At 42.3% G+C, this 19,688-nt stretch overlaps 1 protein-coding gene across 8 annotated transcripts in view; it reads right to left on the bottom strand.

The window, feature by feature from the left end:
* Positions 1-19,688, bottom strand: part of FUT8 (fucosyltransferase 8) — a 238,346-nt gene that overhangs the window by 136,189 nt on the left and 82,469 nt on the right. For all 8 annotated transcript variants that reach the window (XM_033952251.1, XM_033952253.1, XM_033952256.1 and 5 more), the window contains one exon: positions 1,130-1,544. In XM_033952251.1, coding sequence (XP_033808142.1) covers positions 1,130-1,332 — 203 coding nt within the window. In that variant the 5' untranslated portion in view covers positions 1,333-1,544. The remainder of the gene's footprint in view (positions 1-1,129; positions 1,545-19,688) is intronic.

Genomic DNA, 19,688 nt, shown 5'->3' with positions numbered 1-19,688 from the left:
AATCTGTGGTCAGATATCTAGTCCTTAATGATCTGTTCTTTGCCACGGATAGAACGAGTGTTTACATAGGCACATGGTATATTAGTGGAATCATCAATAACAAAATCCTTTTGATTTTCTAAGGGAATTGATCTTAATACCTTATGTCTTTTTGAAAAAAAATCCTCGATTGCCTTGAGCCTCTTGTATGAATTCCAATAGGATAAATTGGTGATACATTATAATTTAAACAACCAAGTGTCAAATCTTGTTTGGAAAAAGATGATCTACGTAAAATACTATCAGCAATCAGTAAATCTATTGGAAAGGTGCTTACATCCTTAAGCCTACCTAATAGCAACAATGCTAAAAGTAATTTTAGTACATACATATTAAACCATTTAGCTATAAACTAATCTCAGTTTAAAAAAAAACTTGGTAATTATAAAATGTAAATGATGAGTAAAGTTAGTACCTATAGCAGATTAATAACCTGGCAGTAAAAACAATTAATGGACTAAAAACAGCCACACCAATAATGAACTATTAGCATTAAACAATTAGTAAACCAGCAGCAGTAACAATTAATAAATTAGCAGCAATAAAAAAAATTGATAGACTAACAGCAAGAAAGAATTAGAGAACTAGCAGCAATATGCGATTAGTGAACTAGCAGCATTAAACCATAAATGGACTGGCAGCAGTAACAAATTAATAAACTAACAGCAATAGACAATTAAAAGACTAGCATCTCAAACAAGTTGATAAGGTGGGGAGGGAAGGTTACCTCCGTTTATATTCAAATGGATTTACATTTGAGTATATATGGTAGATCAATGATTATCTGTACATATACACTTGCTACCACACAAATCCATACTATGAAGTAAAGTAAAATCTGTTTTAGCAGTTCTCCTGATTTTGGAAACTGAGTGGCATTGCGATAGAACAAGTTTGAAGAAAGCAGATTTTAGTCATATATACCTAGCAATGTCCCATGAAAACCTTAGGCGTTAAACATGGCTCTGACTATTAAATCTATAAATAAGGAACAATTAACTCTGAAGCATGGTTCATTGACTTCCAATAAGTTGTTTCTTAATGGCAAAACTGACCATCAATGATAAGCAAGCTTACTTTTAAATCGTACCTGAGAGACTCTGCCATTCGCCTTAAATCTTCATTCTGCTGCTTTAAACGTTCAAGTTTTGCAAGTATCTTGGACAGCTCTCTGCTGGAATGATCAGGATGTTCATTGTCTCTCACTAAATGTCCTCCTATATAAAATAACAAGGTCGCCCAAGCAAACAGGATAAGCATAATCCAACGCCAAGAGCCAGTCCATGGCCGCATTTTCAGAGTGCCAACTAAGTCCAGAGATGTGCTTGTTCACAAAACAGCAAACATTCTAAATCCTTGGTCCATATTAAACGTGGCCAGCTTTTGATCCCTCTGAACATCACATCCTTGTAACAATTAAACTTTGTGACCTCTGCAGCTTTTCACAAGGATGATCCTTTTATGGTGAATGTAGATAAATTAACATGTATGTTCCTGGTCTAACTCTGAAAAAAAAAATTAAAAAATAAAGATTAAAATATAACTTATAAAGGAGGCATGGGGTAGAAATGTAAGTAAATGCATCAATGTTTACATAACGAGCAATTATAACTGTACCAACATCAGATGTACTATACTGTCTCTAACATTTGGATATTTCCTACAACCTTTTATCCCACCAAACACAATCACTTTTTTTCAGCCCATTCATTATCTGTTCATACTGGATACCTAGCTCCATGCTTCCATTGTGCTGCACTATGCAAGGCCACAGTAAAACTTGGAGATAGATGCCTGAGACACGCTCTACCTTCAACCTCTGTCCCCTGCACCACCTCCCCCCAGCCTTCGTTGGCCTATGCAACTTTGCAGAGTATTTGTGCTGGATGGAACAGTATATCCCCTAGAAGCGACAAAGTGTTGGACTCATTACTTATGGAGCAACTGGTTCAAGAATTGACAAGAGGCAAGACAACTCTAGACCTAGTCCTTAGTGGAGCACAACTTGGTGGAGGAGGTAATGGTGTTGGGCTGCTTGATAACAGTTTTTGTAACATGATCAGATTTGATATAATCTCTGGAGAAAGTGCATATGGAAAATACAATACAATAGTATTTAACTTTAAAAAAGGAGACTATAACATGAAGAGAATGGTACAAAAAAAAAAAAAAAAAAAAGAAACAGAGGAGCTTGCATGAAGTTATTTAAAAAAATATCATTCTGGAAGCCCAGAACAGATATATTCCATGTATTAAAAAAAAGGAGGAAGGAAGGCCAAACGGCAGCTAATATAGTTAACAAGAGAGGCGAAGGAAGCTAAAAGAAAATCTTTCAGAGATTGGAAGAAGAATCCGACTGAAAATAGCAGGAAACAGCATAAGGAATGGCAAGTCAAATGCAAGGCATGGATTAGCAAAAAGTTTCATAATTATCGCTACAAAACATCAAGTGCAAAGCCTGCCCAAATACCACTCATAGCACGCGTCCAACACGCCTCTTTGAGATTTAGACATACTGCAGATAAAAATTCTAGTAAAATGTCTAAAAAATTGGTTTCGAAAACAGCTACTTGAACATTTTGGTGAGAAAAATCTCCAAATGCAACTTTATACCTTTTTTTGGATATCTTTCTGTTTTGAAAATGAGCCCCAAAGTCAAAATGGATTTAGTCAAGGGAAATCTACTACATTTCTTCGAAACAATGAATAAACATGTGGATAAAGGTGAGTTAGTTGACAATCTGTATCTGAATTTTGAAAAAGCATTTGACAAAGTACATCATGAAAGACTCCAAAGAAAATTAGAATGTCATGGTATAGGAGGCAATGTCATATTATGGATTAAAAACTGGTTAAAGATAGAAAACAGAAAGTAGGGTTAAACAGTCAATATTCTCAGTGGAGAAGAGTAAATAGTGAGGTTCCTCAGGGGTCTGTGCTGGGGCCGCTGTTTTTAACATATTTATCGATAATCTAGAGATAGGAATAACTAGTAAGATAATTAATTTGCTGATGACACAAAGTTGTTAAATCACAAGAGGATTATGAAAATTGTAAGAGGACCTTGCAGGACTGGGAGACTGTGCATCACAATGGCAGATGACATTTAATGTGAGCAAATACAAAGTGATGCACGTGGGAAAGAGGCATCACAAATCTATTGTTCGGATTCAGGGTTCCATGTTAGGAGTCACTGCCCAGAAAAAGGATCTAGGTGTCACAGTTGAAGATTCAATGAAACCCTTAGATCAGTATGCAGCAGTGGCTAAGAAAGCAAATAGAATGTTAGGCATTATTAGGAAAGAAATGGAAAACAAAGATGAAAATGTTATAATGCCTAGCATTGTTCCATGGTGCAGCCACACCTCGAATATTGTGTACAATTCTGATCGCCGTATCTCAAAAAAGATATAGAGGAATTAAAACATTGTATAGAGATGGATGATGAAAATGACCAAAGGGATGGGATGACTTCCCTATGAGAAAAGGCTAAAGCAGCTAGGGTGCTTCAGCCTGAAGAGACACTCAGGGGAGATATATAAAATGGTTTTAATTAAATTTTCCCTTAGTGTATTAATTTAATTGAAACATTTATAAAGTCATATCATGAACACAACAATGAAATAAAAAGAGAAATCTGAGACAAGGTTTTAAAGTTACAATAAATTAAATGGACACCATAATTTGGGTTGACGCCAGTAGCTGTGTTTCCAAAGCCTGGGTTATTTAAGTATTCCTGAAAGGCTAGGTACTTTGCAGGATGTGACAGCACAAAGTCTTATATTTGAATAAATGAACAAGAGGATATCTCTGATAGGTATGCAATGGAAGAATCTATGGTGTCACCTTGAAACATAGCTATGACCATGCATAATGAACCTTAGTCAGCACTAAATATGCAAAAGCAGTTTCTAACTTCTTGTACTTTGGGGATGGCACCATAACTACATCTTGTATGTTGAGATGATGGCACTTTACAATTGCTTTGGAGTCATATGGTTTAGCAGTTGCCTTCCATTCAGAATTGTGCAACGGTAACAAAAATATTTGCACTTTAGCCAAGACAATGCTGCTAGATCTTGTGCCAACTTTGAGGTGTTAAGGTGCAGCCCCTCCTGACAGATTGCTTGAAGCCAATTTGGGGGCTTTCTTGCTGAACTGTACAGTCAAGTCTGTGAGTAGATGACTTTCAGCTTGCCTCTACCCTGTAGCGATCTCAAAGATGACTGAAGCAGTTCAGGTTCCTGGAGGCAAGCATATACAGTCTTTGCACACCTCCTGGTAATGATGGCATCATCTACAGATGTCCTAATATACAATCTTGTCCAAAGCTTGGCATTGCCTGTACGATCATAACAGAGGAGAGAGGGAGACCTGGAACAACGGTGGTGGTAGTAGGTACAAAGGAGAACTGACACTGGATCTGGGAAGGGTAACAGAGGGAAAAGAGAGAGAGACCTGGACCCATAGGGGATGGATTGTGAAAGAAATGTTGGATTTGAAAGAAAGAAAGATTGGATGCACAGTCAGAAGGAAGTGTACCTAGACACTCATGAAATCACCAAACAACAAAAGGTAGGAAAAATGATTTTATTTTCAATTTAGTGATCAAAATGTGTCAGTTTTGAGAATTTATATCTGCTATCTATATTTTGCACTATATTTTTCTATACTCATTGAGGTGACATTGCATATTTTAAAGTCACCTGCCTTGACATATTTGAAAAAAAACCAAAACTCATAAATGATAATTAACATTTTCTCTGCATAGTGTGCTTTGTGGGGTTTTTTAAAAAAAAATTTATGGTTACCATTATGGATTAATAAGATATTATGTGTACATGAAAAATGAATGGAAGAAATTGAGGGCGGACCTGGGACTCGGGCGGGATTGGGGGGTGGGGCTAGGGTGGGTTTGGGGGCAGGACTGAAAATTAATAGATGCCCCATTTTGATGAAAAAAATAAATGGTCACGTTAGTAATACCTGACACTCAGTAGTGGTGGTGGTGTCACCTGACTACTGTTACATTGGCTTTAGATACTAATAAAACTCTGATCAGTTGCCTTGATCTTAACTTTTTGTGGTATTGCTGCACTTCAGGATTCTGTCTGAGTTCTTGTGTTGAATTTCATTGTTATATTCCTTCCCTAGAGCTAGGCTGCTTTATCAGCCCCCATTTCCATCTACTGTGGTACAAGACAGGAATGCCCTATAATCTACATCATTTGAACTTGCTACTGACCTGCAAACAGATGGATGGACATGTTGAAAACAACAATGGGGATGACGCTGGAAGACCTTACCGGACTAGCATAAAACCAATCTCTTTTTAGATCTGTAACTCATCAAGTCACTCAGACTTAAACATGAGCTGATGGCACCTAACATAGACTTGTTGGATCAGGTTATTTGTGAATTGCAAGCCATAAAAGGCACCTCAGTAGATGGCAAGGAACAAAGTGTACATTTATGTGGTTGATCTATTGGTATACTTGATGCAGTTAGATTCTGGAAGGACGAGTTTTGATGGCCTTACTAAAGATGTCCGGGCAATTTGCAGGCTATAGGTTAAATCTGGAAAACCGCAATCATATATTGGGGGTATGGCAGAGCTCTTCTGCTTCATAGACTGTATCTGGTCTTCCTTTACATACTTTGTGATCACTACTGTGGCACAAGAGAGAGTTGTTTAAAGTTCTTTATTTACCATTGCTGAAAATTTTGCAGCAGATCTTTGACTGTGGATGGATTTGCCCATTTCCTTTGGGAGGGAAAGGTGAACAGCATATCATCAAAATTAACATTCCGCCCCCCCCCCCCCCAGCTTTAGATTTGTTCTCACACTTGTCTTCATTACTTCACAACGTGAATGGAAGTTATCTGGCCCCAAAGAAGCCCTATTGGACTTGGCCTAATATATTTTAATACAGAGAGAGGGCAGTAACGGATTGCTCAATTTGGAACTGTAATATGGAGCTGCAAGGCTAATAAGAGTAGCATGATGGCTTTGAAAGGCTGATCCTAGTCTGACTTAAGAAACACAGGCAGGCGGCTTTTCACTGGCACCTTTGTTGGCCAGTGTATTTTAGTGTAGTGTATTTTACCATAACGATTAATAGTATCTCAAACAGTGGGGGTTTGGAGGCAATATGTGGATTGCAGTACCTCATAATGGGAGGTGCTCTCCCCTCTTTCCCCCCTTAGAGAAGAATCTAGGGGTCCACCTTGGGGGTCAGCGCTTAAGATATGGGTGTCATCGTGGGCAAAATGTTGAAATCTTTTGCCCAATGTGTGTATGGCAGAGGCTAAGAAAAAAGCTAGGAATTATTAGAAAAGGTATGGTAAACAAGACTAATATTATAATGCCTCTGTATCACTAAATGGTGCGCCCTCTCCTTAAGTATTGCGTTCAGTTCTGGTCTCCTTATCTCAAAAAATATATAGCGGCATTAGAAAAGGTTCAAAGGACAGCAACCAAGATGATAAAGGGGATGGAACTAAGACTAAAGAGGTTAGGGCTCTTCAACTTGGAAAAAAGATGGCTGATTGAAGTCTACAAAATCCTGAGTGTTGTAGAACGGGTACAAGTGGATCGACTTTTTTTTTTGCGTCAGGATTTACAAAGACTAGGGGACACTCGAAGTTACATAGTAATACTTTTAAAACCAATAAGTGGAAATATTTTTTCACTCAGAGAATAGTTAAGCTCTGGAATGTGTTGCCAGATCATGCGGTGGGAGTGGTTAATGTAGCTGGTTTTAAAAAAGGTTTGGACAAGTTCCTGGAGGAAAAGTCTATAGTTTGCTGTTGAGACAGACATGTGGGAAGCCACTGCTTGCCCTGGTTCGGTGGCATGGAATGCTGCTACTATTTGGGTTTTTGCCAGGTACTTGTGATTTGGATTGGCCTCTTTGAAGAAAAGATACTGGGCTAGATGGACCACTGGTCTGACCCAGTAAGGCTATTCTTATAAGAACATAAGCCGTGCCTCTGCTGAGTCAGACCAGAGGTCCATCATGCCCAGCAGTCCGCTCACGCGGCGGTCCATCAGGTCCAGGACCTATATAGTAGCCCTCTAACTATACCCTTCTATCCCCTTTTCTTTCAGAAAATTGTCCAGTTCCTTTTTGAACTCCAATACCGTACTCTGCCCTGGAAGCAGGTTCCAGGTGTCCACCACCCGTTGGGTGAAGAATTTCCTAGCAAAGGTTCTAAATCTGTCCCCTTTTAATTTTGCTGAATGCCCTCTCGTTCTTGTAGTTGTTGAAAGTTTGAAGAATCTGTCCCTCTCCACTTTCTCTATGCCCTTCATGATCTTGTAAGTCTCTATCATATCTCCTCTAAGTCTCCGCTTCTCCAGCGAAAAAAGCCCCAGTCTCTCTAATCTTTCAGTGTATGAAAGGTTTTCCATACCTTTTATCAAACGCGTCGCTCTCTTCTGAACCCTCTCGAGTATCGCCATGTCCTTCTTTAGGTACGGTGACCAATATTGGACGCAGTACTCCAGATGCGGGCGCACCAATACAACGGCAGGATAACTTCTTTCATTCTGCTTGTAATACCCTTCTTGATTATTCCTAGTATTCTATTTGCTTTCTTAGCGGCCGCTGCGCATTGTGCCAACAGCTTCATTGTCATGTCAACTATTACCCACAAGTCCCTTTCTTGGGTACTCTCACTCAATAACAGCCCTCCCATCGTGTAGCTGTACCTTGGGTTTCTGTTTCCTACGTGTAGGATTTTACATTTCTCTACATTGAACTTCATCTGCCATCTCATCGCCCACTCCCCTAGTTTGTTCAGGTCCCTTTGTAAATCTTCACAGTCCTCTTTAGTCTAGCCCCATTACTTCGCTCTTCATCCCTGTTTCTAAATCATTTATAAATACATTGAATAGCAGCGGTTCAAGCACCGACCCCTGCGGAACACCACTCGTGACCTTCCTCCAGTCCGAGTAGTGGCCCTTCACTCCTACCCTCTGTTTTCTGCCCGCCAACCAATTCCTGATCCATCTGTGTACGTCTCCTTCCACCCCATGGTTCTTTAGTTTCCGAAGGAGGCGTTCATGGGGTACCTTGTCAAAAGCTTTTTGGAAGTCTAAGTATACAATGTCTATGGGGTCCCTTTTGTCCATCTGTTTGTTAATTCCTTCGAAGAAGTGCAATAAGTTTGTCAGGCACGATCTTCCCTTGCAGAAGCCACGTTGGCTTGTTATCATAAGTTTATGCCTCTCTAGATGCTCCTCGATGCTATCCTTTATCAGCGCTATTCTTTATCAGCGCTTCTGCCATTTTCCACGGAACCGAGGTCAGACTTACCAGTCTGTAGTTCCAGGGGTCACCTCTCGATCCCTTTTTAAAGATGGGCGTAACATTGGCTATCTTCTAATCCTCTGAGATCATGCCTGTTTTCAGGGATAGATTACAAACCTGCTGTAGTAGTTCTGCTATTTCCTCCTTTAGTTCCTTCAATACTCTAGGGTGGATTCCGTTCGGGCCCAGTGATTTGTCAGTTTTTAATTTTTCTATCTGCCTGTGTACGTCCTCAAGGCTTACTGCCATGGATGTTAATTTTTCTGCTTGGTCTCCATTGAAGATTTATTCAGACTCCAGTATGTTGGATGTGTCTTCTTTTGTAAATACTGATGAAAAGAACATGTTTAGTCTTTCCGCCACTTCTTTCTCCTCCTTCACCACCCCCTTCCTATCTCCGTCATCCAGCGGTCCCACCTCCTCCCTAGCCGGCTGCTTCCCTTTAACATATCTGAAGAACGGTTTGAAATTTCGTGCTTCCCTGGCTAGCTTCTCTTCATATTCTCTTTTGGCTTTTCTAACCACGAGGTGACATTCTTTTTGATACTTCCTGTGTTCTTTCCAGTTCTCCTCGGTTTTGCCCTTTTTCCATTTCTTGAATGAATTCTTCTTACCACCTATCGCTTTCTTCACTTCTTTAGTTATCCACGCCGGGTCTTTTGTTCGGCTCTTTTTGCACCCTTTTCTGAATCTGGGGATATACCGATTTTGCGCCTCGCTCACCGTGTCCTTGAATAGAGATCAGGCTTGCTCTACAGTCTGCCATTTCTTTGTGCTGTTCCTAAGTTTCTTCCTTACTATTACCCTCATTGCTTCATAGTTTCCTTTCTTGAAGTTAAAAGTTGTCGCTGTGGTTCTTTTTCACTTCGGTATTCCTACTTCAACTTTGAACTTGATCATGTTATGATCGCTGTTTCCCAACGGTCCCACTACTTCCACTTCCTTTGCAGGTCCTCTTAGCCCATTAAGGATTAGATCCAGAGTGTCATTTCCTCTCGTCGGTTCTCTGACAAGCTGATCCATGAAGCAGTCCTGTATAGCTTCCAGGAATCCGGTCTCCCTAGCGCATTTTGAGTTTCCAAGACTCCAGTCTATCCCGGGATAGTTGAAGTCTCCCATAATGATCGTGTTACCGTTTTTGCATTCCCGTTTCATCTCAGCTTCCATTTCTTCATCGGTAGTTTCATTTTGCCCAGATGGACGATAGTACAGGCCCATCTTTATCTCGAGCCCTTTCCTTCCCGGTATTTTAACCCATAGCGATTCCAATTTGTTGGTCGTCGCTGCTGTCTGTGTCCACTCTGGTCGAGTGTATGCTTTCTTTTATGTATAGAGCTATTTCTCCTCCTTTCTGCCCTGACCTGTCCTCGCGATAGAGTTTGTACCCTGGCAGTGCTATGTCCCATTTGTTTTCTAAAGAAGATTGGGATTATATAATTCTATAAGAAATGTGGACAGCCACATTACAGGAGGAAGGGAGGATAGACTGGTCACCTGCCTGCCTGGAGCAAGAGTGAAGGATGTGGCCAGCAGGATTACCAGGATTATAGATGGAGCAGGAGGAAAGGATACTGCAGTGCTTATCCACGTGGGAACCAACGATGTATGCGGACGGAAGTATGACAGGGAAGTAATGAAGGACCAGCTTCGCTCACTTGGAAGGCAGTTGAAGGTCAGGGAGGTGAAGGTGGCTTTCTCGGAAATCCTTCCGGTACCGAGAGCGGACGCAATGAGACAGGACGAACTGAGAGCTGTGAACACCTGGATGAGGCGTTGGTGCGAAGAGGAGGGTTTCGACTTCGTGCGAAACTGGACAACATTTTGGGGAAGAAGCAGGTTCTATAGAAAGGACGGACTACACCTCGCCAAACAGGGAGCGAGAGTCCTGGCTGAGAACATAAAGAAGTCCATTGAAAAGGCTTTAAACTAGAGATCAGGGGAAAGCCGACAGTCGACAATCGGTCGATGGCCCGGACACCAAGATATCCTGAGGAGGCATCTTCAAGCAACCACACTGATATAGGGCAAGAACATGAGGACACTACAAGAGCCGAGGAAAAAGATCAAATGGATACGAAAAAGGTTGGGTGAACCACTAAATCCATTAAATCAGCACAAACAGAAATTAAATGTATGTACACGAATGCCAGAAGCTTAGGAAACAAAATGGGCGAGCTGGAAGAATTATCAAAAAGAAAACAACTGGGTATCATAGGAATAACAGAAACATGATGGAATGAAGAGAATGAATGGGACACGGCGTTGAAAGGATATAAACTCTACAGAAGAGATAGGATTGGGCAAAAAGGGGGAGGTATTGCCTTGTATGTCCAAGAAGAAATAGAGTCTGATAGAGAAGGAGAGACAGAAGCAAATGGTAAACTAGAGTCACTCTGGATAAAGATTCCTGGACAAAAGGAAGCAGACACACAAATTGGACTTTATTATCGACCCCCGGGACAGACTGAAGAAACAGACCAGGAAATGATGGAGGAAATTAATTGTAGATGTAAATCGGGAAATACGACGATCATGGGAGACTTCAACTTTCCGGGGATCAACTGGAAATTGGCAATGTCAAACTGCGGAAGGGAGTTGAAATTCCTTGAAATGTTAGGAGACTGCTTCCTTGAACAAATGGTAGGAGAACCAACAAGAGGAAATGCAATCCTGGACTTGATCATAAATGGCATTACTGGTAGGACAGCAGATGTAGAAGTTACGGCCCCGCTAAGGACAAGTGATCACAATGAAAAAATTATGTTCTTACCTGTTAATTTTCTTTCCCTTAGACGCAGCAGATGAATCCAGAGACCAATGGGATAGCTCACATCTACCAGCAGGCGGAGATAGAGAAACTGATTAACAGGTGGTCCTATTGGCTGGCACTCCTCCTGTCTCATCAGTATAGCTCCTTGCCCAAGCACACGTAACCATCAATAGGCATAGCATGTAAAAAACTTCTTTCCCAGAACAAATCGCAAAAGGCAAATATACAGAATACAACCATCAACAACAACAAACCGCGAAAGTTGCACAAGAAAAAACCGACAGATAATTACCAGAAAGGGTGGGGCTCTGGATTCATCTGCTGCGTCTAAGGGAAAGAAAATTAACAGGTAAGAACATAATTTTTCCTTCCCTAGCAACAGCAGCAGATGAATCCAGAGACCAATGGGATGTAGCAAAGCAATCCTCAATCTGGGTGGGAAGCAAACGCCGCCTCCGCAACAACCGAAGCACAAAGCGCAACTACCGCATGCGCCCCCACATCCAACCAGGAATGCGGAGAGAAAGCACTCTCGGAAGACCAAAAAGCCGCGAGACAAAACTCCTCCAAGGAAAAAACCTCTGGACCGAGTCCAAGAAATAGCCATCACTCCGGTGGAATGGTCATGAGGTTCTTTCGCCAACCGCCCCCCTGCCATCAAGCAAGGGAAAAGAACGTCCTCCTGGACCCATCGATCGACGGAGGCTTAGGACACCGCCATGCGGTTGAGGCGTCCCTTGAAAAGAACAAAAAAGGTGATCCAAACAACGAAAAGTCTAGAGAAACCTACCTCACGGAGAACGCCATGCACTTGCAAAAATGCAGTGAAGTAAAGCACGTCTCCCCACTTCTCCTCCCCGGAGGAAGGAAGGAAATTGAGAGTGGCATAAACGAACGTATGACCTCACGTGAGAAAGAAAACGTTGTATAGACCGAACTGACACCTCAGAATTTGCAAATCAGAAAGATGAATCCCCGCCAAACAAGGCCTGCAACACCGAAAACCATCGAGCCGAAGCCATGGCCACAAGAAGCCCCATGCTCAACGGCACATCCTAATAGAGTCTCAAAAGACAAGGTTGAAATGAATCCTGCGGAAAACTGTGAAGAAGAACCTGCAGATCGCACCCCGGATTGGGCTTCAGAAGAGGTGTACGAACATACTGTACTCAGTTGAGGAACTGAACTACATGAACCTGAGAAGAAGTGAATAGCGAGATACCTAGTCCCTGTAACAATCTAAGATTGACACTCGAAGCTCGAGTGAAGTGAACGCTAAGCCCTCTGCAAACCACATGCGCCAAAAAGAAACAAGAGAAAGCAGAGAACTCCGGAAGGTGCCACATTCGAGAAGCACCCAAGAAAGGAAAAAATCTCCAAAAGGAAGTATAAGCCACAGGAGAAGACGGCTGAACCGCCTGGATAAGCGAAGAAACAACCTGCCAAACATCAAAGTAGGATGAATATCCAGCTTGATAGGACCCTAGGCGAGCAAATCCGGAGAAACTAGGAATCTCAACAGTTCGGCCTTCGAAGGCCCCACAGATCCGCATAGCCAGGATGGCCCCGAAATCAATCTGGTAAATCCATCCAAGCATAAGCCAGGGGAAAACACGTAAAAAGAGAAAGCAGAGGCGAGAAAGAAGCAACGCTGCAACCCCAGCTGACCGCCACTCCCTGTGTCTGCTGAAGAAGCTAGGAAGGTTTGAATCTGAGATGAGGCCATGAGGTCCAGTTCCCTACAAAGCAAATACAAGGCCTGATCAAAAGTACCCAAATTCCAGGATGCAGAAGATTTCGCCACTACTATAAATACAAAAAGGCGAACACAGCGCTGCACCCGGCAATTTACAATAGACGGTCCAAGCTCAGAGTTAGTGGAGAGAAAGGCTATCCAAATTCTTTTCCTGCCCTGTAAAAGGAAGCGCTGACAGAAGAGGAAGATGAGATACCCTCATCGAAGTAGAACAAGTAATGTAATCGCCAACTGAGCGCCTCACATACGTTCCGGACTGCAGAGAAATACCACTGTCTCAGCCCTGTCCTAAAAGATCCTTTATCATCATTCTGGAGGAATGGGCTAAAACTCCCGCAACGGCAGCCTGACCATGCTTCAGTCCAGAAGAATGAACGAGTACAGAGTATCCTCTGAATACCAGACCCCTTACGCTGAGGATGGAAGGCATGGCACCCCCCAACCCGACAGCCTGGGAAGTTAGGTGAAATTGAGCCAATCCAGCAACGATCGAGGCATGTGCTCGAAAAATTAATCTCGCTGAGCCACCAATGTATAATGAGCGATGCTCGAGGAGCCTACGAGATACCACAGTTGGAGCCATGAGATACCGGAAAACACAGGAACAAAGCGACTGCTGGAGCAATCTCACAGGAAAGCAAGCCAAAGTTCACAGTGGAATCACTAACCTAGATCTAAGAATCTGGACAGAATCCCATACGCATGTTCTAGGGGACTGAAGAAGGCAAACCTGATATCGTAATCTGTCGCTCCCGACTCTGGGAAGAACCCCAGTCCTCTCCCATTTGAACAACATCCCCTGATGTTCCAAGAATTCGTCCAGGAGAAATGAGCTCTTTGGAAAAGTGAAGATTCACATCCAAAGAATGGAAGAAAAAAAGGTCAAATAAAAAAGATCACCCGATCGTGTCTGACAAAGCCACCTGGCTGGAAGACATCCAAATCAATCAGTCTTCTAAGAAAGAAAATACCGGAATTTCCGGTCTGTGCCAAAACGCCACCATAGCCAACTGCTCTAATAATCAAAAATGGTCATGGAGTCGTGGCGCGGCCAAAGAGAGAGCAATTCAGTGGCCATAGCGAAAGTGCTCCCAGCCAGTCTCCGGAAATGTCTAACTCTGAGAAACTAATGTACTATAATGAGAGCCAGCTCCCATCAGACCAACTACCCCATCTAAGGCACCAAGGAAGTAAATGGAATAACTTCCCTTAGTCTAGGCCAAAAGAAGTCTGCCGAAACCTAAATTGCTGCTCGAGAATAACCAAGCGCATATACTGCCAATATGGTGGCCAGATGTGAAAATTCAAGTAATCTCCCAGTTCCCTTTGGAAATGTTCAACTTCGAGAAATGAAGAGATTCATATGAAATCTAGTGCTAGTCTGATCAAGTCCCCCTTTTTAATTTTGGGCCTCATGAAGCAAAGGGAACCACTTCCCTCAGATCCGGAAGAGCTGAAACCATCGTCCCAAATGCCAGCAACCCTGAAGGGGATCCCGCACTAGCGTCACCCCGGGATACTCAACACACAGGAACACCAAGAAAGAATCAGAAATGGGAGAAAGGAACGCAAAGGCGCAAGCCATATGCAGAATTGTCAAAGTCCCGTGACTTGGCAATATTACAGCTCTTGTTCTGCGAGATTGCCCACAGAGCTTGCCGCGGAATTAACGGCCCCTACAAAGTGAAGCAGAGGTCAGGGAACGAGCTGGAGGAAACCCGTAAGCTCTGATCAGAATACAGGAACACTCCTGAGAACAAACTAGTCATGCAATTGAATAAGGACTATGAGGGAAGTCTGAAAAATAAGACTAAGCTTTGGCAGCCTGCGGAACCTGAAAACCGCCTGCAAGCTGCTCAAAAATCCAACCGTTCTTAACGGGGAACATTTATTTATTTATTTATTTTTTTAAAGTAATCAAGGCGGCCCAGGAAAGGCAACAAGGTTGAACACCCCTGCTGAAAACCCTGCCACACTAGAAACAGCAAAAGACAGTCATGTCCGCAGGAAAATGCAAAAGTCAGCATGCCCCATATGTACCGAAACAATTTCCACAACGCTACCAGACACACTCAGCGCTGTATAAAGGCACCCACATCAAGGAAACTGTCAGATCTATCTAGGCCCACCCTGTGGAGACAGCGATAGAGATTGAGGAGACACCTGAATAAAGCACCGGGTAATCGCCTGTGACTGACATAAGTCGCACTGTGAGTTGCCTGCTACCGACCCAGAACGGAGGAAATCTGAAACTGGGTGGTGAAACAGAGAGTAGATGCTCCCTCTCTTCCAAGCGCCTGTAGAGACTCCCAAAGAGCCAACACAAACGGGTCAAAAAAGAAAAATCAACTCGGGAGACTTCCACACACCAAGCTGCACTGTCTCAGTCATGTAGAGAACCGCCATAACTTCCGACGCATCTGCCCCGAAGGCACAGAAGCTGCGACAGACGCCAATAAAAGTCCACTGACAGAGAAACACACTGAACGCTGCGGTGCCCCCACCAGCGCAGGTGTACAAGCTCAAGCCACATGTTCCTTGCAAGACAGCGTCTCCTAGGAAACAGTTAAAATAACTGGCCAGCGGGATAAAAGAAGACGAACCACAGTAAACACTGACTCCCAGTCAGCCTCGTGGGGAATGCTAACCATGCTGCGGCGAACCCAGCAGAGCACGATAACAAGCGTGAGACTGTGCCGCGGACAACGTGCTGGCCCCAACTAAACTCGCTGAAAAAACATAACCGGAGCAAACCGACATGGCCGGAGCCCTCATACTGGAAAAGCAATGTCGCTGAGACCTAGCAGGAAAGGATCAACGTGCACCTCATAAGAAGGAAGAAAGCGCGTGGTTCCCGCGCGCGGGAAGGCAACAGCTCCTACAACGGTATCGGAATGACATACCCGGAGCCATCAAGCCCTTCTCACACATTCTTCACCTCCCCAAGTCCGCGTTTCCTAAAACCAACTATAAAACCCGCCGGTCAAAACCACCAACACAAATGCACACTTCCAACAATCTGAGAAATCAGATACTTACAACCTCGCTTGCAGGGCCTGCAGAAGCCGGTTGCTCAGCCCTAGCAGGGCAGAAAAGTTATTCAGCACTGTGGTCCCAATTTTTTTTTTTTTTTTTTGAAGGGAAAGAAGAAAAGTAGAGACCAAGTCATACCCTCTATCACTGGAGGGAGGGTGAGGCAGGGACAAGGGGGGGCCCAAGTGTAACCTCTAAAGCCGGCACCGTTCAGCCGGACACCCCTGTCTCACTGAAGAGAAAAATCTCAACAGGAGAAATAGCACTGCCAGCTCACTGAAGAGAAATCTCAACAGGAGAAACAGAATGGCAGTCTCACTGAAGAGAAACCTCAATAGGAGAAAATAAAGTTCCAGCCACAGCCAGAATTCAGGAGCTAGTTGAATAGCGACCTTTTCCTGCTGGGAGATAGAGATTACTGATGAGACAGGAGGAGTGCCAGCCAATAGGACCACCTGTTAATCAGTTTCTCTATCTCCACCTGCTGGTAGATGTGAGCTATCCCATTGGTCTCTGGATTCATCTGCTGCTGTTGCTAGGGAAATGATCAATTTTACCATTGGCATCGGAAGGGAGAAACAAATTAAAACTGGAACCACGACCTTTAACTTCAAAAGAGGGAATTACGACAACATGAGAACTATGGTTAGAAAAAGGCTCAAGAAGGGCAAAGCGGACATCCAAACAGTAGATCAAGCATGGTCTCTACTGAAAAACACCATCACAGAAGCACAGAATCTTCACATACCAAAGATATCCAAAGGAAGGCGAAAAAAGAACAAAGGAGAATCAGCCTGGTTATCCAAAGAGGTGAAAGATGCAGTGAGGGAGAAATGGAACTCGTTTAAAAAATGGAAACGAGAAAAAACGACGGAAGCCTGGAACTGTCACAAAATCGACCAAAAAATGTGTCATAAAGTGGTAAGAGACGCCAAAAAAGTCTATGAGGAAAAGATAGCGCATGAAGCCAAAAACTTCAAGCCTTTTTTTAGATATATAAAAGGAAAGAAACCAGCAAGAGAGGCAGTGGGCCCTCTTGACGACCAGGGAACGAAAGGGTCAATTAAAGAGGACAAACAGGTTGCCGATAGGTTAAATTCATTCTTTGCCTCAGTCTTCACAAACGAGGACATTACAACAGTGCCAACCACAGGGAAGATATTCACCGGGGGCATAGAGGAAAGCCTCACAACAGTTAATGTGACGTTGGACATGATATACTTTCAGATTGACAAACTAAAGAGCGACAAATCCCCAGGACCGGATGGAATTCACCCAAGAGTATTAAAGGAATTTAAGGTGGAAATTGGCGAATTATTACAATCTGTAGCTAATATGTCCATTAGAACTGGGCAAATACCAGAAGACTGGAGGATAGCAAATGTCATTCCAATTTTCCCAAAAAAGGATCAAGAGGTGATCCAGGAAACTACCGACCTGTGAGCCTCACATCGGTTCCAGGGAAGATAATCGAAACACTGATAAAAGATAACATTGTACAACATTTGGAGGATCACAATTTAATAAGGGCTAGTCAACACGGCTTCAGAAAAGGGATTAAATCACAATTAAAAGCACATTCCCCCCTCCCCCCCCCCCACACACACACAGCAGTTCTTTGTGAGTTTGAACAACAGAGAATTAAGTGACTTGCCCAGAGTCACAAGGAGCTGTAATGGGAAGTAAAATAAACAATATTATCATTACTCACAATTAAAAATGTAATCAAAATGCAGCCCTATTAAACATTAGTAACATATACATAGCCAACCATAAAACATAACCTACATGAATAGAAAAATCATAATAGAATAGATATTAGTTCAACAACGTCATAAATACACATATATATTAAGAACCAAAAAGAAAATCATATATAAGCCATGTTAAAGATGACTTACAAAGTTGGTGTAAAATTCCAAGATTCAAACTGGTAAAAAAAAAAAAAAAAGATACAAATTAAAAAGAAACTCACTAGAACTCTACATAGAAGATGAAGGATGGAGGTGTATTATACTCAGCTGTAACTCTAACCTGGTATTGCAAGCAGTTACAGGCGAGAGTAGCCTAATGGTTAGTGCAGTAGTTTGATAACTTGATTTCAATTCCCACTGCAGTTCCTGGCACAAAATAAACACCTGTATATAACATATAAACTACTTTGATTGCAACTACAGAACAAAGGTAAATCCCATCCACTCTCTTTCTGTGCTTTTTCCACTAGGTTTCATATCTAGACCCCCCCCTCCCAAAAAACATTTACATCCTCCAAAATACAGGAGAGCTGTGGCACAAAAAATTATTAGGACAAACAAGTCAACATCCCTCTTAAGACAAAGTTTTCACACTTTGATTTTGCCTTCTCCCCAGTATCAGTTCAGAACTAAATCAAGAGTTAAGTCAAACACTGCAGCAAAACTCAGAGAATCGTTAAGCTCTGGAACACATTGTCAGAGGATGTGGTAAGAGCGGTTTAACCAAGAGGTGGTTTAAAAAAAAAAAAAAAAAAAGGTTTAGACAAGTTCCTGGAGGAAACGCCCATAGTCTGATATTGAGATAGACATGGGGGAAGCCACTGCTTACGCTGGATTGGTAGAATGAAATGTTGCTACTACAGTAAACTGTTAACCAGAACTCAAGAAACCAGAAAAAAAAAATCTAAAAAATACTGTAATAAAAATGAAAATAAAATCAATTTTTGGTGGAAATTTTAGGGCTCCTTTTATCAAGGTGCGCTACGGGGGGTTAGCGCGTCGGACATTTCATCACACGTTAACCCCCGCGGCAGCCTAAAATCCTAACGCCTCGTCAATGGAGGCGTTAGGTACTAGCGCGGCAGGCGGTTTAAAGCACGGTATTCCGCGCGTTAAACCGCTACCGCGCCTTTGTAAAAGGACCCCCTAAGTATCAACTTGGCTCGCCACACCTTAGTACGTCCATGCTTTGCCTACACGTGTCTGGTACTTTGGAACAGTTTATGGTATGGCATAGTATGGGTATAGTATTAGTTAGGCCTATTTTTAATAGTAACTCTCAAGCAACCAGAAACTATATTTATCTGGCATCTATCAAACCCCAAGGGTGCCGGTTAACTGAGTGTCTACTGTATTTGGGTTTTTCTCAGGTACATGTGATCTGGATTGGCCACCATGAAGACGGGATACTGGGCTAGATGGACCATTGGTCTGAACTAATAAGGCTATTCTTATGTAACAAACAGGCACAGTAACAAATGGATTACAAGTAACCTTTTCTCTCCTTAGTCATAATAGTAGGGCTACAGAATTAGGAACTTACATGAATACTCAAGGAAGGAAAGATTTTTTTTTAATGGGTGACTATGACAACAATCATGATTCATTCCACATTAATGCAATAAAAAAAAATTAATATATTTGACCAACTCTGTAAAAACATGACTGAAGTCCAGTCATGCTTTCCCAGAGAGGGTCACATATTTGGGACTATTAGTCTATACAATATAGCATGACTGTTCATTCAAATTTAATCAGAAAAGCAGAAATAAAAAATTCATTTAGAAGACAATTTAAAGCTTGCTATTGCAAGCTCCAAATAATTCTGCTCCCAAACATCATTTTTTTAAAGCACGCAGTAAGTAATTATTTAAGAGAGACATTTGCCACTATTTCAAGTGATATAATAAACTGTAAAAAATACAGAACTGTATATGATTCAGAGTACTTCTGTGAGTGCAATATATCAAACATACATGTATATAGTTTTGTATACTTCAATAGGTTGTGTAAACACAGAT

The sequence above is a fragment of the Geotrypetes seraphini genome, chromosome 7, assembly GCF_902459505.1.
Source record: "Geotrypetes seraphini chromosome 7, aGeoSer1.1, whole genome shotgun sequence".
NCBI lineage: Eukaryota > Metazoa > Chordata > Amphibia > Gymnophiona > Dermophiidae > Geotrypetes > Geotrypetes seraphini.
Note: the sequence above shows the minus strand (reverse complement) of the source record. Positions and strands in the feature narration are given on the sequence as shown.